A 24738-nucleotide genomic window follows, 5' to 3' on the forward strand; every position below is an offset into this window, starting at 1 on the left:
CAATGTCTCACATGGGAATTTAACCCCCAACCATCCGCGACTCCCCCTCCGCACCCACCCGAGTTGACGCGCTACCGCCATTATACTCCGGCAGCCCCAAGTTTTTTGTTTCAACAACAAAATCAAATGTTCCCTGCTGCGTTTGAAGACAATGTCTCCACTTTCCGCATGAGGGCTCCACAGTAAACCCATGCTTTTTTGCTACTCAATGTTTTTTTTTCCCCATCTTAGATAAGACAGCACTTGCAGTTGGCTCGCCGGTTTTGGCCCGTATGAGTAGGGTGATAGGATTGGTTGGGCTGGGGAAAGCTGACGTCTGCGCTGTTTTGCATCGCAATGCATTGAAATACAGCTGGGAGACGGACAGCAGAGAAGAAGGACTTGGGAAGTGAATAAGGGCTGGATGTAGGGTTTTTCGAGGAAGAGACAGAGGCTCGTTTTGTTATTTTCTAATAAAGGAGGGGAAGACCAAAGATAAACATTGATCACCAAAATGCTTTGCCATGTTACACGGCCGGATTCGGTGGTAATGGAGGTGGAGGTGGACCCGAAGGCAAATGGAGAAGACTGTCTGAATAAGGTAGGCTTTTGTCGGGCAGGGGTTTGCGGCTCTGGTTTCGCTTTCCTTGAGAGAAACTGCGCCTCGGCTGATTCTCTCCATTCCAGCTATGATTGTGAGGGATTCTGTTTCCATTCCGAACCAACCAGAATCAAGAATCGCTTGAAATGTCTGTTTTTTCCCCCGCAACTTCAGAAAATCGCTGCGATAAAGTACATTTCAGCGTGTAGTCTTTCGCTTTCCAAGTGTGCTGGACAATTTCATGATCATTATTATTATCGGTCAAAATGGGAACATCGGTTTTCTTTCTCTTGTGTATTTAAATCTCTTCAAAGCTTTCTTTTGCTGTAAGTTCGACTTTTTTAGGAAAGGGTAAAACTTTTGAAAAACTTTTATTGACAGTGGGGTTTATGTGCTAATTTTAAGACTGCCCGTGTGCCCGCTTTCAGCACACTTTCTGGTTAGGATCACAGTCATTGTAACGAAATTAAGTCTTGGAGCAATTAAGCGAGCTAACTCTGGATTATTTTAACCATGGTGTACGTTTTAAAGCGGGGTTGTTGTAATACTATTGTTTAATGTTTCTCTTTTTAACTGTAACTTTATGCGTTTTTTTATCTCGTCCATTACACTTAAAAAAGGTCACACTATAGTGATGGGGTTACTACGGGTCATTCCGCAAAACGCGTTTTATTCATTTTGCTTTTTATTTTAAAAAAAAGGCAGGAAACATCTGGCACATTTTGAGATTTAAAGTTTAGTTGGCGTTTTCTTTCCACGTTAGATTGTAGAGAAACTGTTTATGTTTCAAGAATATTACACGTTATTCCTGTTCCTGTGTCACAAAATAGTCATTTGTGGCGGTTTACAGGTCTTACCCAGTGCAGTACCTTATTTGGCGGTCTGTAGTTTATGGCCAAAGACTTAAGTAAATCGATTAATACGCAACTGAATGAGACAATGCGGTCGTCTTGTTTAATTTAAAACGTTGCGTTGATTAGCATGGCTCTGGTTTCAATTAAAAAGGCCTTCGAATGTAGGATGCAGCGACTGCTTGTCTATTTTTAGCATGTTCTGCTTTGATCATGTGCATTTCTGATTAAAAATTGATACCAGTGCAGAACGTGTGAAATGGTTTCCGAATCGTGTTTTATTAATCTATCGTAGCGGCTTCAGAAAACAGTCTAGTTTAAAACGCGTTACATAATACCAGTACATGTTCAGATTGGCAAGGCAGTTACATAAACTGAGTTTAATGATGGTTACAATTTTTAGCAAAGCTATTAGCATTTAAATTATTTATGAAAACAATTCAAACGTCCTCTAAGTATTAGTGTATATATAAGGTAACAGCTGAAAAATGTAGAGGAAATGTGCAGAATTTGCGCTTGAGGATTCGTACCGCCTGCTTTTCCCAACCAAAAGTCTTGTAGAACTTGGTGTGTAAACTGTAGACTAAAATATCGACGTAACTACACAAATATAGCTTTAAAATAAAGGACCTCACACAGGCATAACCATTTAGCCTTCTGTCCTTGTTAGACGGGATGAAACCGTGCACCTGTTGAGAACATGCAGACTCCACACAGACAGATCTCCTAGCTCTGACTCTAACCCAAGGACCTACCACCTAACCTTCCTAAAAATAATACAGATTTCTTTTTAAAAGACCCAATGCTACTTAAACTAGCATTTAAAACTTTACCATTCTCTTCTGTTTTTGTCTCTTAACTTATAGGTTTGCAGGAAGTTGGGCATTATAGAAGTGGATTACTTTGGGCTGCAGTTCTCGGGCAGCAAAGGAGAGAACCTGTGGCTGAATCTGAGAAATAGGATCTCCCAGCAGATGGATAGCCTGACACCCTGTAGGCTGAAGTTGAGAGTCAAGTTTTTTGTGGAGCCTCATCTCATACTGCAGGAGCAGACGAGGTACAGCAGACTTCTTGCTCTCTAAGGTTTTAGTCCTTGGTGGGTGATGGGAGCTACCAGGCTCCCTTTCGAGCAACGCATCCCAACAGATTGGTTTAACGGAAGCTTCCAGTCAAAAAGAAACTTTCTGGTCGAAATGATTTTTCAGCATTTTACTAAGCTCAAAAGGTGTAAATATACATTCGTCATTCATTACAATGCCTTATTGTTTTGTTTTCTGTTTTATGCTGTCTATTAAAAGTTTGCAAATTGCATACATGCGTTCTACAGATGTAGGAGACTCCTGTCAACACGCGTAGGCTGAATTCTCCAGACAAATGTCATAAATAGTCAAATGTGTGGCAGAACATGTAGTACATCTGAAGTTCTTGCAGTTCGCTGTACAGTAGAATGCCCTGTAGTAACCTCAGTCTGTGTGTTATTATAGGTCATTCATGAGAGCCTCAGCAGGAAGTACAGCCTCCCTCCTACATGAACTAAAGAAATCCCCCAGGGTCCCAAAGCCTCCTAAGTTTTCTGCTTTAAAAATTGCCATAGGAACTAGTAACGTCTTCCATATTTTATATTTCAGTTTGGTGTTCGTCATAACTTATATTCCGAACCCTTTTGCTCCAAGTAGAATTGCAAGCTCCTCTGTTGTTTCAAATCGGATTCAGAAGTATTCACATTACTGTTCGGCAGTTCAGGATCAGATCTGGCTCTTTTGTTGTTCTTCCGCTGTAGGGATTTTCTAGTTCTTTGATCAAAGAACGTGTCTCAACAACTGTGAGATGGGAGGGAATTGTTCAGTCTTGGGGACTTGCTTGCACATTTGTAGTAGATTAAAAAAAAACAGAAGTGGTTTAAAAGACTGGATTTTTTAAAAATAAAGCAGCACAGAAATAATTGCCTTTTAATCCTGCGCTGGACAGCTGCCCTAATGGTTTCTTTTGTACTACTTAGTCCATGGACATGATTAGTAGGGTGCTGCCCTATTATAATGAGATTTGTTCTAGCATATTGAGGTTGTAGCTCCCTTTCTTCCTGTGATGATCTTTGATTCGAATGTGCTAAATGAGCAGTAGAAACTGGAAATCTTCCTTAGAAGGCAAAGAAGCCAGTTGTGGTGAGCATACTGTAGGTAGGAGAGGTGAAACTCAAGTGGTGTTTTCTGTAGATTCATGATCATGGTAAGATATAGACGTTCAAGGAGAAAGCACAGCTGAATTACACCGCTTCAGTTGTGATTTCTTTTGGAACATCCCCAGGTGATCCCATTTTGGTACGATATTGTGATCACAGGATGAGAAATTTAAACGGCACTTTTAGGGGTTTGCCCAATTTTAAAGCAAATGTGGGGGGGCTGTCGCACTTTAAAAAGAGGCATTAGGTGGGGAAATCAGCCGGTGGATCATTAAGCTTTGGAAAAGTTTCTAGAACATTCTGAAGTTACCTGTGTGACGTTATCGTAAGTTATGGTAGGAAGGGACTTGATCCTATTTGGATGTCTATTTTTATAGCTGTTTAATTAAAAATGTTTAGGTTTTATTGCTCCCCTCCCAGTGTAGTTAACAAGTAAAAAAAGATGAGTACTTGCGATTTCAAATGTTGATCTTTTAAAACTGGTAACACAGGTATTCTGCATTAAGCCCAGGGAAATGGATGCTTGAAAGTTTTTGAAAATATTTGGCCAATCCCCTACCTTTTGGGCAAAGACTCAATATTTTCCATCTACTGTATATCATTGGAACTCGAGTGGTTTGTAGTCTTTCAGTAGTTAGAAATGTCTTTAGTGTGTGACAGGGAAGGATGATTGAGAATAGTTTGGTGCTTCCAATGCCCTTACATGTGTTGTGTAAGTGTATAAGAGCACACAAGAAGCTAAAACTGTTTTTAGTTTGCTGCTTTAAAGTTACCTGGTAACCACCGAGTGTCTGCAGGGGTTTCATTAATGGTCTGACAAAAACCAATCAGTTAATGCTACCCACACCAGTATGGAAGATAAATTATTCTCTAAGTTCCATGCAGGGAAATTCTTCTCATGAGGGTAGGGATATAGCAAGACACACACACACCGTTGGTAGTCTGTTGACTGCCTTTTTGTGTTGCTGGCTTATTATGTATTACTTTTTTCAGAGCGGAAGCATACACAGTTGAGAAAAGAATAGCTTGTGTGTCAGCAAAGGAGATGGGTGTTTATGATCCTTGCTGAGAGAGTCGGAGCTGGAACGCAGACGGAGACGGCAGTTTATTTTCCAGTTTTGAGTCACTGCTGAACTGGAAGGCGAGCTGAGAGCATTTCAGCCTCCTCAAAACCCCCTTTGTTCTTCAGCCTGTACTTTGTACAAAGCTCCCTGTCCTGCTGGGGTCTGGTGGCAGATTTCATAACCCTCTTTGTCTCTTCACCTTTGACCTACATTGGGCTCACAGGAAAGAAAGACAACTGTTTTGATGGCTAAGCTACTTTTCTCCACAGTGGAGGAAGGTGACTTTTTAATGTTTTCACTTTAAACCGCTTTTTAAACTACTTTGGACAATTAGGTCTTACCAGTCCCTCTGTTGTAGGTCAAGTTATAACCAGCCCAAATGGTAAAAGAGCTCCGTTTGTTTGCTCTAGATCTTTAAAAGAACAAGGACCGTCTGCTCAAGCAGATATTGACAAAAGTAGGGATTTGCATAAGTTAAAAGCAAAATTTAAACTTTTAAAGACTGTGAGGAAACAAGCTTCATTTTATGCTTGTAGCTTTTTTTTCCACAAGATTAGTGCTATTCCTTCATGTGGGTTTGTCTTCTAGAACCACACCACACTATAAGTGAAAATGCTTCCTTTTTAAACTACAGTGAAGTTTTTCTGTTGTCTGTTTATTCATGACTTTTAAGCGTATGGCTTGAAGGGCTTGGTTATACACCAGCAGTAGGGCTGTCAAGATCCATTGTATGTCCTCTCTATTTAATCTCGTCTCCAGAATGATTTATCATGACCCTGAGTTTAACAGGAGCACTTTAGGGCCATAGCACTGTGTGTTCACTACTAAATGCACAAAATTACCTTGAAGTGTGGACTTAAAATAGCATTTGTGACTGGCATGGAATTTAAACTGGTATATGGTAAATATAGGACCAGTTCTGTGGTCCTGTGCAGGCCTTAAACAAGACCTTGTAGCTGTGGTTTTCTTAAAGAAATACCACAGCATTGATACCAGTAATGAAAATTTCATTTTTGGTTTTGCTGAATGTTAATGCATTTAAATTGTGTTAAATCAGATCACTTAATTGGAAGGGAAGATTATATCGAGTGTTACAGAACTGTTTGCCAGTAGTTTCCAAAAAATACTTGCTTCTGCTAAGAGCATTTGGCAAATGTTTTTCTTTTGTTATTGCAGCTGATGCAGTAGTACTCCTAAAACGTGGGAAAACTTGACTTCCTTCTAAGAAATAAAGGGATTAAGGACCTGTTTGATATTGTTTTGAAATGTTCTTGTCTGTCCTGTTTGTGAATACATAACACGCCTTCTAACCTTGAGTTATGTCTGTCACCTGAAGGAAAAAAAGTTTTTTTATTAGCCTGTAGTTAAAGATTACTTTTCTCATTCTGTATTCTGACATGGTTAGGTTTGTTTTTAATCGCTGCTGGCATAATCTGGTATTTTGTGACATTCTGAAAAACAATTGGTGTATGGCCGTTGCTGTATGTGAAAATTCATTTTTCCATAGAAATTATAGGGTGTTAACACCTGGGCATGTTTTTTTTTTTTTGTTAAATGAAGCCAGGAATAGTTTGTGTCTCAAAAAAATCTTTTCTTGGACACAATTATGTAATTCTTGGGAGGAGGGAAGCGAGAGACAATTTTTGACTCTAGTGAATGTTGTGTGACTGATCGAGCTGTTGAACAGCTTTCAGCCGTATCCTCATGAATGCTGCATTTGGTTTGTAACCGTTGTTCAATTCTTTGATGTTTTTCCCCATTTGGAAAGTGTTTAACATTCTGATCAGCGTGCACGTTATCCTGAGAGTGCCCGCTATGTTAATACCGCCCCCATCTGCAATGAATAAGCTGAAAAGAACCCCTTCTTAATTAATCTTTTACTATCTAGCAGGTGTAAACTTTGCAACATTTTTATATGCTCTGTTGCACAGCAGGTTTTCTTTACGAGTGTGTTTATCTTGGGTTTTTATTTTTGCCAGAGCTATGTGGAGTATTTGCACGGAAGATGGTGTTTGCCATAGAAATGCAAATTGCCTCGTTTGCCAAGCATAGTGTGTGGAGTGTAAGGCATGTGATTCGAAGGCCACTGTGTAAATCGCTGATCTTGCATTGGGGGTCCGTAGTCTTGCAACATCAGGCAAGGGGGGCTTTGTTTCTCCAGTGTACAGTGGCTTCGCTTTTGAAGAAAGCAGCCTGGGCCTTTCGTGGCTCTCCAGCACCCCTTCCTCATTCCTGGAGACTGGGGTACAGCACTTCAGCCTCGGGGAGAGGACAGAGCCTCAACTAGATCAGCAGACACTCACTTGTATCGGGTCTTTCAGCAGCAGCTTACTGTACCTGGCTGCAGCCAGTGCGAAACTGACATGTCCAGTGCTTGTGGTTAAATGAACCCAGCTGTATAGGGCAGCGTATGAGATGCCATGTTTTTGGATACTCATTGAGCTCCCTGAAATGATTATCCACGTATGCTTTTGATCAGTGAATTTTCCTCTGGGCCAAAATATCTTTAACATTTTTTAAAGTGCAGCACTTTAATGGTCTTGCATTATTATTGAGCCAAAGATCCTGCCCTCTTTTTTTTTCCCCCTGTTTGTGTTCTCTTTTTTGGAGTCTCATTTTGGTGCATGTTCTAGCAGATCTCTGCTCCTTCCCTCTCTAAGAAGCGCTGGTAGAGGTAAGGTTTCAAAAGCTTTGAAAACCTATTGTTGTAATAGAATGTTTGTTTTTTTTTCCTGCGGTGTGTTTGACTGTTGGTAACCTTCAGTCCTCGTTTATTTGCAATGGAAATGAGGTGCGTGATCAATTAAAATTGACTTGCAAGCCTTGTTGTTGTTGTAGCAGAGCAAGATAATCACAATTGCTTTGTGGATGGGGAATACCTGCTTATTCCATTTAATTTCATTTGAAATATTTGTGAATATGGTTCTGAATTTCTTATGGCATCTGAAACGGCAGTTTTATTTTCCTGCTGTAGCTAGTTTGAGAACTGTGCTGTGAAGTGTGATTAATACTGAGGCTGGAAACTTGTCAGTTTACCAAACTGTGTTACTTTTTAGAGGACCCAGCCATGGTGTTAACTTCCCTTTGCAGGAAACTATGACTCGATCTGCTCATTAAAGGTGACTGTTTTTGTATGTGTCAGTGGGGTGGCTTAGAGCTCTTGGTGTTACTTCAGTTCAATGACTCCAAGTAACCTCTGGCTAATAGCTCCAAGATATGTTATTTGACTGCTCTGCAGCCCCACTGTTGGAGCACAGCCCAGCAAAGTATGAAACTTCACTCCTGATTGGCCCACACCTTCTGTCTCCGGGCAGAGACTTCTGTTTTCACTTAAGAGGGACTTTTTGTCAGGGAGGGGTGTCTCGAGTTCTGTGGCTTTAGATTAACAGCCGCAGTTGTTTTCTTTTTTCAGAGACTGGCCACTTGTGTTTCTTACGCCTGGTTATTCTCCTCCCTCCCCCCAAAAAAAAATTAAAAAGCTTTTTTTTCTTTTAAACTTGTTTCTCAGTTGTATGCTAAGCCATTCCGCAGAAAAGAGGTGTGCTTGTCTATTGCTAATTTTCCATTTGTTTCTTATGATTCTAATGTGCATGTGACATGCATTCTCAGGGATGTATCTATATAGATATATTTAGTGAATAAGTGTACTTCCATGACTTGCCTGCATTGTCAAGTCCTAACTCTTGGTGAGAAGAGACCTCTTTGGCAGTCTTGTTGCATCTGTGCTAAGAAATCCATAAGGGTGAGCTTTGTCACTTCAGCAGACAAAGAAATGTATGCCATGTGCTGAGCCAGTCCAGTGTAACAACTGTGTATTGAGGTTTCCTTTTACTAGGGTGGGGGGAAGTTTTCATACATAAACAAATAATGAACCTGTGTCGAATGAATGGTTGGTTTTCATTGTGAAATGGGGAATTGAATATTCCCTACTGGTGTGAAGAATACACCACACCCTTGTATGTTGCTAAAAGCTGTTGTATTAATGGGCCGGAATCGGATTCTTAACTCCAATAACCCTTCAGACATGGACCAGTGACCTGGTCTAATGTGCATGTAAGTCTATGGCTGTCAAATTGAATTAGCCCAGCTCTGGACATGAGTTCAGCATTCCAGCTGAACAAAAGATGACCTGTCAACACAATGTTTTCAGTGCTTTAATCTGAGCCATCGTTTTATTAAATATGCACAACGTGGCACCGTGCTTAACAACACTCGAGCATGTAAAGAACTGCTTTAAATAAACTCTCTGAACTCTGACTGGCACACGTCAAAGAATAAGGGTTTTTTGCAGGAGAGTTAATTCCTTAGAAATTAATATTCCTGACTGGTGAATGGATTTGAAGCCTATTAATGACACTTCCCGAAGATGGCTTCTTAATTACTCAAGTGATTGTTAGTCATAGTTGCCTACAGTGTTCCTTTATTTCTGTATCAATTATACTAGTGTGGATGAAAACAAAGGCCAGCCACTGAAAGCGGGAATAAACCTTTCTTCCACAAGCTGAATTTAAAGCGTTTAAATGAAGTGGAGGTTAACTTCTCTTCTTTTCTGTTCAGTCTCCTTTTGTGGTGAGGCCACATTTAAACTCAGGAGCTGGACGAACTGTAAAGCAGTCTTTGAGAAGATTCTTTAAAATGCCCAGCACTAGAAAATTTGCATGAATGATCAACTAGTTTCCATCCAGCTCTTGCTCACAATTCTGATTTTAGAAGCTCTTGGTAGCTGAAATGGAGCACTTGAGCTACTGGTTGAAGGCGGATTAGCAGAGCCTCAGTTAGCTGAGCAGAACTGATGTGAAGCAGATACTCTTGTGTGATCACGTTTGGAAATAAAACTACAGCTGTTTGTGTTATTTTCAACAATTCCTTGTTTTTGTTTTAGACCTCTCTATATAAAAAGGAATTCGTTTTTCCAGATAACTCCCCAAACCAGCATCTTATTGTGAGCTCTTCTGTAAGAGTGAGCAGGGGGTGATCTTCATGTGAGCAACCATCTTTCTGCCAGAAGGTTGCAGTGGCTGAAAGACTGGATCTGTCTTCACTTCGGCCTTGTGTTAGATAAATTAAACGGAGGTTATGTGTCTGTGCTATCAAAAGACTATTTTTTGAGCCAGCAAAAAATGTTTTTGGTTTGCTGGGTTATCGAAGCAGTTCTGAGGATGGTAGTGTATGGAAATTGCGCACAAAGCAACTTGCTAGCATTTTGATCCAGGTATGCACCGATGTATAAAAGCAAAAATGATGGTTGTGGTCATCAAGGTCCTCTTATTTAAATGGCCCTGGTGTGTTCACTGTGGCTGTCTACTGTGTCTAGTCTTGCTATCCCCTTTTTCCATTTAGCTTTAGTAAAACACCAGGTTCAAGGCTTGATTTCCTATTGGATTGATCCAAGACCTAAAAAAATAAGCATTTTCTTCAGACCTCACCAGCAAATTATTCACCGCCTGCTCTTTCTGAATCTCGGATAATCAAATTTAAACTGACAGGAATGTTTCTTGGTTCCCTGCAAAGACAAAACGAATTGATTTCCATTTATATGATGGAACAAATCTTCTGACACCTTATTATGTCAAACAATTCATTACAGTCTCAGGGCAACAAATAAAAGGAAATTCAACATTGTTTCAAAAGCAGCTCTGCTGAAACAGTTTCAAATTCTACTCGCGCAAGTCTGAGGATTACACAGGGAGTGAGTCTAGCTGAAGAATATGGGAAATGGGCTTCTCTCTTAAGAGTCTTGATAAAGTGAAGATGCCGAGGTTCCGTAAAATGGCTTTCTGCTGACATTGCCTGTAAATCTTGCTACAATGGGAGGGCAGATAGTTTTACAGTTAATCATTGTGAATTCATGCTTCTCCCTTTTGGGTTTGCCATCTGAAGGACCTTGTTATTTCAGACTAGAGGGACCAGCTCAAAGAATTGAATGAAACTGTAGCTGGGGAGAGTTGTGTGCTGACTCTTCTTACTGCTGCAATGAAAGGGCCCACTGTAGAGACAACCTTGTGAAAGAGGACAGATGAGTGGCAGTGTGATGGCTCATCTGCATTGTCCCTCTCTCTGCATTTCAGGTGCCCTTTCATAGTCAAATAGTCACCCATAGTGGGACCTTCAGTTAATTTTAATTAAGGAATTTTAGCTGCATGTGTCCAGTGAGAGCTGGGATGTGCTTATTTTCAGGCATTGTTTTTCTTCTTTTGTCCAGCTTTGCTATTTTTTTAATTTTTTTAAATGTAAATCTATTCATAAATACTAGTATCCGTTTCTTAGGTAGTTATCAGTTAACCGTGGTGTTGGATACTGTTTCAAGAGTTAACTCAGTTCTTTGTAATACTGTAGCTTTGTGATTGTTTGGTGTCTTTGTGTGCCTGTATGCTAAGGTTTTGCGTAAATGCAACCAGCAGCCAAATCTTCTAAACAAGATTGGTTTTGAAAGTGCTCAATCCACAAACACTGTTAAAATTCCAGTGTTTTTGTTTTATTATGGATCTCAAGAAAAGCCATTCAGTCTACCTGGACTGTTTGGTGGTAGCTAAATAATCACAGAAGCGTTAGTTTCTTTCAAGAAATAACTAAATATTGACTTGGACAAAATGCGGGAGTCTAAAACTACCCAGCCACTACTCTTTGTGTAAAGTAGTGCCTCTGTTCTTGGCTTTTATCTTGTTAAAGGTGATCAGTTTTGCCTGGAATGTTGAGTGTTAGTGGTCACACCGACTGCTACGTGATCAGGTTTGACAGACAAGCAATGATTTCTCGCCTTATTGGGTGAACTGTTTTTGCTGACCCTTATTTTTTTTTTAATCTGCTTTTTTTCCACTGCATGATTGGAATTGAACCCATGACTAAACCGTGCATTGTGCTGGACATCTACTTTGCCTCAGGTACTCGCAGACAAGTGCTGACAGCCATTTTTAGCACTAGAGAAAGTGCTATTTACTGCTTGATAGGACTAAAGTGGTTGTTTGCTAAACTTTAGAGACAAATAGCACACACATTGTATAGGAAAGTAAATTTAATAGTCCTTCTCCTTATTATGCTTAAAAATGAATGGAGAACCGTTTTGATACAGTGTGCCAGAATTTTGGTTTGTGTTTGATAATGGGTTGAGAGACTTAGCCTTGCTGTTTTCCAGCCCCTTTTCTAGCTGAGCGCACCAGGTGACACCAGAACGGTGAGCTAATCTGTTTGTGTGCGCTCTTTCCTGCAGCAGTGACCGAGAGTGACCTTGAGGTGTCTGTTTTGTTTGCCAGCCAGGTGATTTTAGGTGGCTGCATGCTTTGGCTCTGTAACAGTGGAGAACTGTTCTGTACAGCTGTGAATAGCAAATAACAAGCGGGCTCATTTGCACAATCTGTTTCTACTAGGACCTGGCCTTGGATATCTAAAGCCGATATTTTTCTTCTGTTTAAACCACACAAAGCCTGGCTTTATGTTTCATAACCACTTTTGTTAAGAGGAGGATATTGAATTGATCTGAAGCAGGACGTCAGACTTGCTGCGATGTGGACTACATTTTTCTGGGGGGGATTACAACTCCTCCGAGATGGGTATTTTCTCCGTGGGTTTGTGTGGGTTTCCTATGGTTGCTCCAGTTTTCTCCCACAGTTCAAAGACATGCTGGTAGATTAACAGGCATTTGGTAAAATTGGCCCTGGTGTGTGTCTGCGTGCGCGTGTGTGTGTCCTGCTATGGACTGGTGTCCTGTGCAGGTGGTACCCTGACTTGTTCCCATTACTTGCTGGGATAGGCTCTGGCTCCACTGTGATCCTGCATTGGATAAAGTGGTTAGAAAATCTCTCCTTTTTGGAGAAGGACAGGAGTTCAGAAGGGGCTTGAGTTGACGAGAGGACTGGAGGTTTTGCTTTGCAGTGTGTGGTAAAACTGGATTGCCGACTCCTGGGTTATAGCTGGAGATGCCACCTGTAACCCCAATCACCTCCTGCATCGAGACTCTGAATAACTCGATGCTGATGGGGAAGAAAACAGTGTTTTGCTTCAGGGAAAATGCTAGAAACTGGTCTAGTGATGTTTTCACTTAATCTCTGCCTCTAGACAGGCTGGGGGGAACTTTTCTCAGCCTGTTTGTTTTCTCTCTCCACCCAGTTCTGTTGAAAAGGATTAGGTTACAGCAGTGTGGGGATGTATGGTGTCTGAATATTCATTTTCATACTGAAGTGTTTTGTTTAAAGGTTCCGTATTGCTTGAGCTCTTTTGAACATTTCATCTTATGTGTGGAAATTGTTCTTGCTAATTCCTGATCTTTTCACTTGAAAAAAGATGAATTCACTGTGTATAGCTTTACATAGTTTTGTTATAGAAACTTAGTTATATAAAGGTGGGTAGCTGCGTCAGCATGCGTAGGCTGCAAAGGAACAAGTAATAGGTTTATTCCATGCTGAAAAAAAGACTTTTTTTCAGCATGGAATAAACCTATTACTTGTTCCTTAGTTATATAAAACTTAGTTTCTAGTAGGGGAAGCTGTTTGCATGCTAAACTGGTGGAAAACGCTTTCTGTCCTAATTCAAAACCTAGTTAAAGCTACCAGTAGTGAGCACAGTGTAGAGGTTTTTGACGGCGACGAAAGGTATAATCATTGGTGTGTGCAGAATTGTTGCATTTGGTATACTCGGAGGAAATGCAACAATTCTGAAGTTTTACCAAATTAAGAGATTTCAAGATGTCTTCCACCATACCCAGGTGTCCAAAGCACATGTTAAAAATGGTAAAGATCCAAATGCAGCCTAAGCTCATTTATACTTGTTTTGTTATGTTGGAGGAGGCCATGTGCTTGCTGAGAATGTGGTATGTAGTTTATGAAGATGATGTTGAATCGTAAGTACAGGTACACATGAGAGGAAGCCATCCATTAGCTTGGAATCATGCTTGAAACCAATGCTTTGTCAATATTACCATGCTTTGCCTGTACACAAATGCACATTTATGTTGGTAAAAGACATCCAGATTGAACTGTGTTCTAACTAGAGTGCGTAGGAGGAAAAACCCCTTATTGCTTTCAGGGTTAATATCTGTGCATGTGGGAGCTGTGCTTATCTGTTGGCAGCATGCTGCAGGGGTCAGGAATTGCTAACAATACAGGAGCGATACTAGCTTGTAGATCACTCTACCTCTTGATAAGAGCTGCAACTGTTTAAAATAGCAAACTGTAGCCTTTCTCCCTTTAACTATTGTAACAATTCTTAAGCAGGTAACAGTTACTGCTGAATTAGTAGAAATGGAGATGCAGGATATGGTTAGCTGGTCTTCCTCATTTACTTCTTTCAAACATTACACAATATGAATATAACTTACCCTGAGACTTTTTACAGTCTGTACAAAGTAAAATGTAACATTTAAAACTTAAAGTATCCAGTTTTTGACTGCAAAAATCCCCAGTGTAATTTACTTTTATAATAAAATCCACATTGCCTCAGTTCATCATGGCAGAATTTGAGTAAAGCAATGATTGACTATTAGATCAATTGCACATTTATATAGACCTGAGAAGCTCTGAAGCAAACTGCGGAACATTTCCCTCCTAGCTAGTCATATGCAAAAAAAACACTTGATGGGTTCAGACGTGTATTCTTTACTGATTTGACTTTTAATAAAAACTGGTTAATGGATCAAAAAGGCTATACCATGATCTGTCTTGGGAACTTGGGACCATTCCTCTTAAAAATTGGAGAATTGGCAAAGAAAATTCAAACACTATACAAAATACCAGGCATTTGCTCTGAATTGAATATAAGTGTGGAGTGTTACTGAATATGAAAAGAACAGCTGAGCTTAAAGAAGCTGCTGATTAAACACTTTTTTCATGTTTGTTTGTTGCCATTATTTGCATCTTCTACACTGACAAACTAGAAGAACTGAATCTGTGAACAGATAAGACTAGGGGAACCTAGTAGAAGTATTTAAAAATGCCTCAAAGCACAAAGTCAGCCTAGTGGTCCAATTTAGAATTTTTTTGGAAGTTTTTAGAAGTGAGACCAGGAGGCACTTCTTTCCACAAAGGGTTGTGGGAGTCTGGAACAGGCTATCCTGTTTTGTTGTGGTAGCACACGACTGGATGAGATCCTCGCATCAGCTGGATTCTCGCAACCAGACGAGCAAGGTGTGGCTGCCCGACCTCGGGCGTGGCTGAGCTGCGGAAGGCGCGGGCGCGGAGTGTGGGTGTTGAGGCCCGTGGTTTGCTCTGAGCTGTGTGACTGGGGTTCCCCTTAGTTGAAGTAAAAATTGGCTGAGCTTTGCATGGGCTTGACTTGAGCCAGGGGCGACCTGGGCTTCCCAGGTGCCCATGGTCATGCAGTGCCGCTCGTGCTGAATAGAGGACGGACTCAGCACTGCCGGGCTGCTCATATATTCCTGAGGAGCAGGCTCTGTGCAGAACCTTGGTCTTTCTTGCTTGCAGTGTTAGCCAGGGAAATGGAGAATTGGCAGTTTACAGATTGAGGGTCAGGTGATTCCTCTTCCTCCTCCACAAATGCTTAACTTCCTCTTTGCTGGAGGACTGTGGGAGTTCTTTCTTGAGCTGTGGTATGAAGCACCACCCATAATGAGGGGGGGGTCAGGAAGGTAGAAACATTGTTCAGTGGTTTTTGTTCAGGGTCCTTTGTGCCCAGCTCTTCCTCTCATTGTGAAGCAGGGTTCTCCAGGCGCTGGACTGCTCACCCATTTATTGGGAACGTGAGATGGGTTAGTGGGTGTGAGGTTAGTTTTACCCAACTGGTGCCATGTTGTTGCAGCAGTAGTCCAACAAGAGGATCCACAGGTGTGGACATTTGCCTGAGGAACCAAGAGTGCAAAGCTACGGTCTGTGGGATAATGATTGAACACCTCAAAACGCCATCCCCCATAAACGGAGGACTAGGGTCTCCTTGCTGACTCCTCTCCCTCCCTCCTTCTTCAGGCACCTGTTCTTCATGCACGTGAAAGACGACCTTCTCGGGGGGCGTCTGCGGTGCACCCCGGAACAGGCCGAGGAGCTGGGCGCGCTGATGGCTCAGGCGGAGTTTGGGGACTACAACCAGAACACGGCCAAGTACTTCTACAAGGACTTCTGTGGAAGCGAGCCGACCACTGCGGTGCTGAACAGGTGAGTTGGGACTTGTGGCTTCATCACCTCTGTTCCATTCATTCCCTAACTCTGTGCAATTTAAAAGGATTCAGAGCGTATCATCCGATTACGAGTTGCGTCACCCTGTACTTTTATCGGATCTTGTTTGGAAGGATACTTTTCGGGTGGTGCTATTTAGCATCCTGGCTACCTCTTTGCCCAGGAACTGCAGAGATGGGGAAGGCAAGCACTGCTTTGGCAGTGGGTTTACACACTGTTCCTCTCGGGTTCTGGTAAGCTTGAGCAAGGCTTCATGCCAGAACCTGCATGAGAATTAGCACAGGAAATTCCAAGCATGTAGATGCATAAAGTGAATTGTGTAGAGCAGATATGGGATTAATTGGGGTTGTACATGTTACACAGCGCATCATAGTATTTTAGCTGTTATGGAGAACATTGCAATGGCCCTCTTGTCTTGATTTAATGTGGATTTCTTTGTTCGTTTAACGTTTTTTGTAACTGGGTGTGTGGTGTAAAGGATGGCCATAGCTCATATCGTGGTGTTTTTATATTGTTAGTCTTGGCAGGTAAGTCTCCAATATTTGTTGTGAAATGTGGGTTAGTATGATGTAATAAGCGACTGTTCTCTTGCAATAGTTCTCCAAGTCTGAGATGAACAGATAGTTGTTTCTCTATTAGTACAACAGAGCAATGATGGATAAAGTGGACGGTTATTGTCAATAATGAAATTGTGAACCAACCGGTCATAAATGCAATAACATTCAAAGAAAAACAATATGAAACGGATTCTGTTTTTGAAAGATGTTCCACATTGACATAACTATAACACCAAATCCCAACCACCCCCCATATGATTTCTTATATTGCCAAACGTTATGATACTTCAGATCAGTAAACAAAAGCCGTTACGTGCTTTTATGTATGTTTACAGCCAATGTAAAAAAAAACATTCCAAAGAGATCAAAGGGGCTTCTTGTCATGATTTATCTGGCTTTGTTTTCAGTCAGCAGACCAAAGCTTTTCGCCACCCTGGCATGTGCAAAGGAATGTACAGTCCTGCTTGGGCCCGTCTTCGGAAAGTGACCTTGTTTTAGATCTGCATGTGTAGAACCGGATTCAGAGAAGCGACATGCGCCATCTGGGGTTTCTTCCATGTTGGCCGAACTAGAGATCGGCATGTTGCTCGGGTCTGTTTAAATCCTGTGGGAGGAGCCAGTCTGGAGCCACAGCAGCCCAGCATACTTCCCTAGCTTCCTGTCCGCCCCTGGCGTTTCCCGAAGATGTGATAATCCTGCTGGCTGGCAGGGAGGTGTGAAGGACCTTTGGTCATGTAGAGGTGGCCAGGGGGCAGCCAGCCGCTTGGAGTATTTGCTCGATTTCCTCTTGGAAAATGTTGGCTGGGTGCTGACGGGCTAGTGTTTTCTTTTTTTCTTTTTGCCTCGACAGCATTGTTGCAAAGCACAAAGCACTGGAGGGAATGAGCCCCGCGTCGGTAGAGTACCAGGTTCTGCAGCTAGTGTCTTCGCTGGAGAGCTACGGGGTGGAGTGGCACTTGGCACGGGACGCAGAGGGGCAGAAGCTGGCGATTGGAGTGGGGCCAGAGGGCATCTCCGTCTGCAAAGAAGACTTCAGCGTCATGAACAGGTGAGACAGCACGCAGAAGCTTATTTTTTTACCAAGTGTGACATCTCAAATGAGTACATGAAGTAGATTAAAAAGCATTGCCTCCGCTACTACAGGGAATCAAAAACTGTAGCTTTCAATTCGGAGAATGTTGTTGGTTTTTTAGTGTTAAAGTAATAAGCATGGGTTTCTACTTCGGTATGGCGCTGTGGGGCCTGTCCGATTATAAATTGACTGAAGAAGGGCTCAGCTAAGCAAAAGAGACCCCAGAAAATTAGAAATGAGAATGAGGCTGTTTGTTAGGAGTTTGCTGCCGTCTTGTCTAGCTGTTTTTTGATGGCTCCTGGGCTGCCTGTTGCAGACACCCACCCCTTTTTGTGTACAAAAATCCCTCCTGCTTTTTCTCAGTGCACCTCTCAAGTTTCCATTTGGGAAGCGTTTTGTACATTCTGAATCCGTTTCCCTTTTTCAGGATCACGTACCCAATCATTCAAATCGCAACTCAGTCGGGAAAGAACGTCTACCTGACCGTCACGAAGGAAACCAGCAACAGCGTGGTTCTGATGTTCAAGCTCATCAGCACCAGAGCCGCCAGCGGACTATACAGAGCAATAACGGAAACCCATGCATTCTACAGGTACTGCCAGCTCATTAATTTTTAACTTGCACCTGAAGGGGGGGAAAAAAAGGTGTGCTTCTGTCTGAGGAAAAGAGAGCCTTGCACTGAATTATGCATGTTGACTGACCTTCTCTCGTGACAAGTTTCTAAAAGAAAGCCATGTTACGTTTGCTGTAAATTGTCCTCACTGAGGCGCAGTTAAAACGTCCCCAGCTATTACATCTTTCCTGCTTTAGTTTCGTTCTACTTTTTCCACATCAGTGGACAGGATTACAAAATGGGCATTTTCCTGTCTCCATAGACTCAAGTGCTTCTTTCCATTACTTTCATCTGGATTTGTGAAGATGGCGTTTGAAGCGATTTGTGCGTGATAACGGATTACTTGCTGAAAGTTTCTGTTCTTCCCATGCGCCTCCTTTTTGTCATGTTGCAGAACCCTTTCTCCCTCTTGCAAAGACCACCCTTGGGTGCCTGGCTATTATTCTTCATTAATTAATGGGTTATGGGGAAGCTAATGTTGCATAAACTCGATCTTTCAAACCTGAGTTTGGTGCAGGCGTCTCGTGAAGTGACAGAAGGCCTATCTTAAGAAAGGTTACAAACGAGAGGAGACCATTCAGCCTGTCCTACCTGTTCTGTAGTCCTGCAGTTTATCGAACCCAGAATCTCATCCAGCCCTTTTGTGGGAGAAATCGGGTTATCAGCTTTATTCCACTCTCCCATCACTTTATGTAATATAGAGCCTCTTGTCCTCAGTTTTCAGTACACTGTGGTCTGTACCCATGGGGGAAAAGAGGGGTTAATGAAAATTAAGAGGAGGGGGCACTGAAAACGAGAACTGTCAAATTAGGGTTTCTAATTGCACTCAAAACATGGTAGACCGTGGATGCCAGGCATGTAATAACCATTGCCACAATTTTCAACTCATCTCGGCCTTCAGACGCATTCGAATCAATTAAGTGCTGGGAAGCTTCTTGAATTTTCTTGATTGCTTTGTTCATTGAATTGCTAGCAGCCATCAAGGCTAATTAAAGCCCATGCAAATGACTTGGCTTTGCCTGACACTGGCAAAGGAAGAAATGACTGGATTGTCTCCTTTTTGGAACACGGTGCCGGTGTCTCAATTTATTTAATTTAATATCCTGTCGCTCCCCCTGCCATTTGTTATGCATAAGAGATGCTGTCCATTTCAGGTTTTGTGTCCGTGAAGAGAGAATATTATTTTAAAAACAGACACCCGGCATTCCCATTATTCTCCTTGGTGGTTTTCATCAGTGCAATGTTAATATTCTCCAAAACAATGCCCGTGTCCATTCCAGCTTTCCAAAGTGAGACGAGTGGTACACTTGGCCATAGGCTCCTTTTTAGGCTGGTTTAAACGTCGATTCTGTGCACTCGCTTGAAAGAATAATATGCTCCTTGTTGAGTACAGCGTGTTAACTAGTGCCCTTAGCATGTAGTAATAATAATAAACTTTATTTTATATAATGCCTTTAAAGGTGGTTTCTCAAAGCGCTTTACAGAATGACAACAATTAAAAATACACAATAAATACACAAGATAAACACGATGAGAATACGCAGAGGAGACAGTAGATGGTGGTTCTAAGTACAGTAGGAGCAGAGGGGTAAAGAATGGAGCCGTGGAATGTCTCATTTGTGCTGCTCTTTTCTCTGAAGTCATTAGTGAGACTGCGGTTCCGTTAGCATCCCTCGCATTCACTTTTAAATCCAGAATGAACCCAGAGAGCAGTTACAGTAAAGTAAAGTTGGGAAAGCAGCAGACGGGGTGAAGCTTCAAGGCAGAAGCGGAGGCCTGACGCTCGCTGTGCGGTCTGGGTGTGTTGCAGGTGTGACACGGTCACCAGCGCGGTCATGATGCAGTACAGCCGGGACTTCAAGGGCCACCTGGCCTCCCTCTTCCTCAACGAGAACATCAACCTGGGCAAGAAGTACGTCTTCGACATCCGGCGCACGTCCAAAGAGGCCTACGACCACGCCCGCCGCGCCCTGTACCGCGCCGGCGCGGTGGACCTGGCGCCCCGCGGCGGGCGCAGCGCCCCCGGCTCCCCGCTCAAGGGCCCGGCCGAGGGCGGCCTGACCTGCGCCAGCTGCGAGGGCCTGAGCTGCCGGCAGAGCCGGGCGCTGCAGGAGAGGCTGCAGAAGCTGCGGGAGGCGCTGCTGTGCGTGCTGTGCTGCGAGGAGGAGATCAACTCCGCCTTCTGCCCCTGCGGGCACATGGTCTGCTGCCAGTCCTGCGCCAGCCAGCTGCAGGTAAGCCGCACGCGCGCCCTGACTGATGCCGTACGTCCGGCTGCTTGTACTCCTCTCCTGGAGAGGGCCTTCGGGCTCCCAGCGCTTCCCCCTGCAGCTCCCGAGCATTTCGGAACGGCTGGAGCAAGGCACGCGTGTCTTTTCAAGCTGCGAAATGCGTTTGGTTTCTTTTAAGGGGAGAGATAACAGCAGCCAGAAGCTCAAAGAGAACAGTGGTGACATTAGCCGGTTCTGATGTTCAAGCTTAATTGGTCCCCGCGCCAGTTATTTTTCTTGCCTAGTATTCTGCTGTGTACCGTCCGTCAGTTTGGATCTGAAATCCCTCAGTTTGGCCTGGAGTAGAATTGTGGTTGTTCTAATCCCATCGTTTATTAATATTCTCTAAGCTGTGATTGAGTTTCAGACCCTGAAGTAGGAGTAATATGCTGAAGTAAAATGATATGCACTGAAAGCCGTGCTTGAGGACGCAACGGATAACAGCATCTTTTGATTAAAGAGGTGCTTTCAGTGCTCTTTTTCGCTGACATTCCCCATTGTAGATTCAAGGGCACGTGTGCTTGTTAGTCTGTGAAAATATAGCCAGTCTGGCCGTCTTATGTACTTGTGTATCTCAGCAGCCTTGCGTTGTGTGGCGTTAGTCTTTTTACAGTTGGTTTTCTTCTTTTATAGTTGAAAGAATTAGTCATCAGCCTTAGTTTTGAAGGCTGATTTTTCTCCCTGTAATAAGCTCACCGCTTTCTTCCAAGTGTTGCATTGAAGGAACAGTGAAGCATGGACCACAGGGAAGTCATGTGGAAGTGTCTTTAAAATGGAGAACAGGAGGCACTTCTTTACTTACAGGGCTGTGGTAGCTCGTTCCAGATGCCCCTACCGTATAATTTAAGCCGATACCCTGGCTTCTTTCAGGAAACAGCTGGATGAGATCCTATCAATTAACTACTAACTACCACAAGGGCTGGAAGAGCCTAGTGGTCTTCTCATGCTTATTTCCATTGTTTTCAGCCAAAAGTAAAGATTTACAAAAGTGTAGCCCTGTCTACGGGATAATTGCAATCGTAGCATTTTGCATGACTGACATCCTGCAGGCCCCGTGCAGATGAAAATGAAGGACTTCAGCTGATGGTTTTGTTGAAAGAAATGCCTGCGCGGGCAAGATTTAGCAAAGGGGCACTCTTGTGCAGGGTTGCAGTTTTCTGGCAGCACACCAGTTTACACACGAGGGCTGACGTGCGCTTTTCGAGTCTTCATCTGTTTGTTCCTTTGTTCCGCAGCTGTGCCCGGTGTGCCGATCCGAAGTGGAGCACATTCAGCACGTTTATCTGCCTACCTGCACGAGTCTGCTCGACTTGGCCGTGACAGGCACAGCACCGCTACCGATCCACAGAGCGGCCGGACCACAGAACTGTTCTGCCAGGGAGTTCAACGAAAGCGACAAGATGTGCCAGACATAAAGCCTTTTTTTTTTTCTCTTCAGGCTAAAACAATCTCAATCAGTCCGCAGCGCCATCTGCCTGTCACTTTCGGCATGGCAATTAATTGGTTTCTGTTACAAGAACATTCAGGAATGCCAATGAGGAAAATGTTTTTTTTTTTTAAATGTGTAATTTTTTAACAAAATTGTATCAGTTGACCTGATAAGATTTAGTGGAGTGATTTCTTAGAATTGTTTCTTTTTTGGTTTCAGAATTTTGCCTTTTATTTTTGGCACACTGCCCAAAACGTTTGTAATGAGAAGAGGAAATTATTTTATTCTGTAAAGGAAACATACTCATGCCTTTTACTCCAGTTAGAGTTCATTTTAAGAACTTTTCTTTTAATATTTTTGTTTTATGCATACAATTCTTGAGAGTCTATTTTCTGTGAGCTGCAATATTTACATGTACATTTTGTTGCATCCAGTGTGTTTTGATATTGAGTTTTCAAAGCAACAGTAATGGTATTCTGGGAGAGAGGGTACAAACCTAGTACAAGATCAATCATCTGGAATACAGTGGACTTATCTACATCAGTATTTAAATAGGTTTTCTTTTTGCCAAATACTGCCGAGGTCTGTGTTTGAAATGTCCCGTACACTCCAGGTGTTCTATTAGTCAGAGACTGAAACTCTCAACTCCAGCTTTACAGTAAGCCAACTTCACACTCCTAGCATAGGTGGCGAAATGCTTTTATGATGCTCAGATTCTGGTAGCACATTTCGTAGACGGAGCTGGAATAAATTTGTGGAAGCCTAACTAATACAGAAAGACACTCCATTAACAGAGACAAGCAGAGACCACTTGAGTGGAATTCTAGTAAAAATGCTGTTAAACCAAGATCAAGGTCCAGATTAAATCGGAATTTGATAAATCCCCAACCTATATGTTTATTTTTGCTCCTTTTTTTTTACCTTTTATGCAAGAAGATTTCTTTTTGTAGAACAAAGAGATCCTTATTTTTAATCATTTCTATTCAGAACAGTTGGCAGGTGTGTACCTGTAACTCCCTCTTATTTATTTATTTTTGGTCAGCTAGTGAGATCTTTATGATGCTAGTAGATCTGCCAGTGCAATACTAGCTGCTTTTGAAGGCTAGGGGTGAATGGGAGAAAAAAAAAGCATTAAAAAAAAAAACTACACTGTCACTTTACCAAGGATGTTTCCTAAGTGTATTATTCTTCATAGGGTTTGCCTTAATGTAGCAGCGATGTGTTCCGTATGCATTCTGTTTCTTTGCACAGACATATTTGTCAAAAGTATAAATAGAAGAGGAATTCCTGTCTTTTCTGATGGCACACAACTGTATGGCCATTGCAGGGGTCTTTATTTTTTCACTTTGTACAACTAGGTTTTGTTTCCATTTTTGAAGCAAAAACTATGCTGTCCTGTAAATTTAGAAATAACTCCAGTCTTTTATATTTCTTTGAAGAGAAAAGTATTAATAAAAGTTTGTGTTTTTTAAAATACAAATGGTGGATGTTTTTTTTTTGCGGGTTTGGGGAAAAAAATGGAGCTTGAGCTGTTTTTACTTTCACATGTAACGCTGTTATAGTTTCTGTAACCTGCTATAAAACTTCTATAACCTCTCGTCAGGTGAGATGTACTGCACAAGAGGGAAAAAGAATGATACCTCCAAAATAAAGGCCCTAGTATCTATGGGTAAATACGGGCTACAAGTTCACTGGTAATGTACCCTAAGCCGAAGCAGGGACTCCTGACTTTTTAGTAGTAGTTTCTCTTTTCACTGTATCCATAAATTTGCTGGATTGAGCTGTACACTGAGCTGCTGGAGCCATTTATAATGTATGGATTTGTGGTCATTTTAGTTTTGTACACCATTTGGATTTCCTGAGAGCACAATTAAATTGAAATATTTGTTTTGCATATTTTAAAATAGATGAGGGCTTTTGAGTGCTGTGTGCAGTCTGCGAGATCTCTCGGCTGTATGTCATGAGATCCAAAAGAAAATGCTTCTGCGTCCTATTAAATGCAGGCATCTATGAAGACAAAAGGGGGAATTAAACTGCAGCTTATACTTTTTATACTCCAAGAAAGTCTTGCGTGCTTCTTGAAAAGATTATAATCACAGTTGTTTAGTTTATGACCAAACTGTTCATTGAATCCTCTTGTTCAGTTTTAATCCTATGCCAGTCTATGTTGGACTGTTGCTGTACTGCAGGATTGATGGGTGTTTTGCCTTTTACAAATAGATTAAATAGAAATAGATGCTGAAATAGATGCAGGTTACTTTGGTGTCTTCTATGGAGCTCCTGCTTTGATGGTTCATTAGGCTGTGAAGAAAGGCGATGATTAGGGGCTCTACAACAAAGTACTTATTTGAACCTTGGCACTTAAATTTCTTACTCCTAGAACATTACAGGGTTCTTAATCTCCACTTTAATGTAAAGATTTCCATGTCTTATCTCATTTTCCTCCATTTTATCAGATGTGTTTACAGCTTACAATTCCAACATGTAAAAACATACTTTTTTGGGGAAATCGACATACTGTGTTTATGCATACATCTTCTCTTCCTTTAGTATGCTATATTGGCTTTGTTGCCTGCTGACTATCCAAAGAACAGCACAGCTCTCCCAAGTGAGTGTTTGCAATTCTGTTAATTTGCTCATTAGAAAAAGAAATTGGTGTCTTTATTCATTTGCATAAATTAGACTTGTGCTATTGTGTTAATTGGATATATGACATTTTATGCATCATGATTAAGTTTGCATTTAGAAAAGTTAGCTTTTTTTTATTAAAAAAAAAAACAGTTCTAAAGGAATAACACTGCTCTGTTACGGGGAAACTGTTGTGAATGCCTGCCTCTGTGAACTAATTGTTTCGGTTTTAATGCCTCGTCCCAAAACACTTTCTGAAGGCTACCATTTCCAGGGCAACGTGGTCTCATACAGGTTACAGATGACTCATTTCAAGATCAGTTGGAGGTTTCTGGTTCCAGGAAGCAATGGTGCAGCTCTCTGGACTCTGAGCCAGTG

The 24738-nt window shown here is 42.0% G+C and overlaps 1 protein-coding gene across 1 annotated transcript; it reads left to right on the forward strand.

The window, feature by feature from the left end:
- Positions 1-327: 327 nt before the first annotated feature.
- Positions 328-23212, forward strand: mylipb (myosin regulatory light chain interacting protein b). Its single transcript, XM_088601177.1, has 7 exons — positions 328-580; positions 2298-2488; positions 15585-15770; positions 17199-17396; positions 17848-18012; positions 19844-20267; positions 21539-23212. The coding sequence occupies exons 1-7, from the start codon at positions 494-496 to the stop codon at positions 21716-21718; spliced, it is 1431 nt and encodes a 476-aa protein (XP_088457303.1). The 5' UTR covers positions 328-493; the 3' UTR covers positions 21719-23212.
- The last annotated feature ends 1526 nt before the right edge of the window (positions 23213-24738 follow it).

Source organism: Lepisosteus platostomus, chromosome 12 (assembly GCF_059453375.1).
Source record: "Lepisosteus platostomus isolate fLepPlt1 chromosome 12, fLepPlt1.hap1, whole genome shotgun sequence".
NCBI lineage: Eukaryota > Metazoa > Chordata > Actinopteri > Semionotiformes > Lepisosteidae > Lepisosteus > Lepisosteus platostomus.

Coding starts and splice junctions, on each gene's coding strand:
- mylipb (XM_088601177.1), top strand. CDS start 494: ATGCTTTGCCATGTTACACGGCCGGATTCGGTGGTAATGGAGGTGGAG. Junction 581..2,297: donor GAGAAGACTGTCTGAATAAG/GTAGGCTTTTGT, acceptor CTTAACTTATAG/GTTTGCAGGAAGTTGGGCAT. Junction 17,397..17,847: donor GACTTCAGCGTCATGAACAG/GTGAGACAGCAC, acceptor TCCCTTTTTCAG/GATCACGTACCCAATCATTC.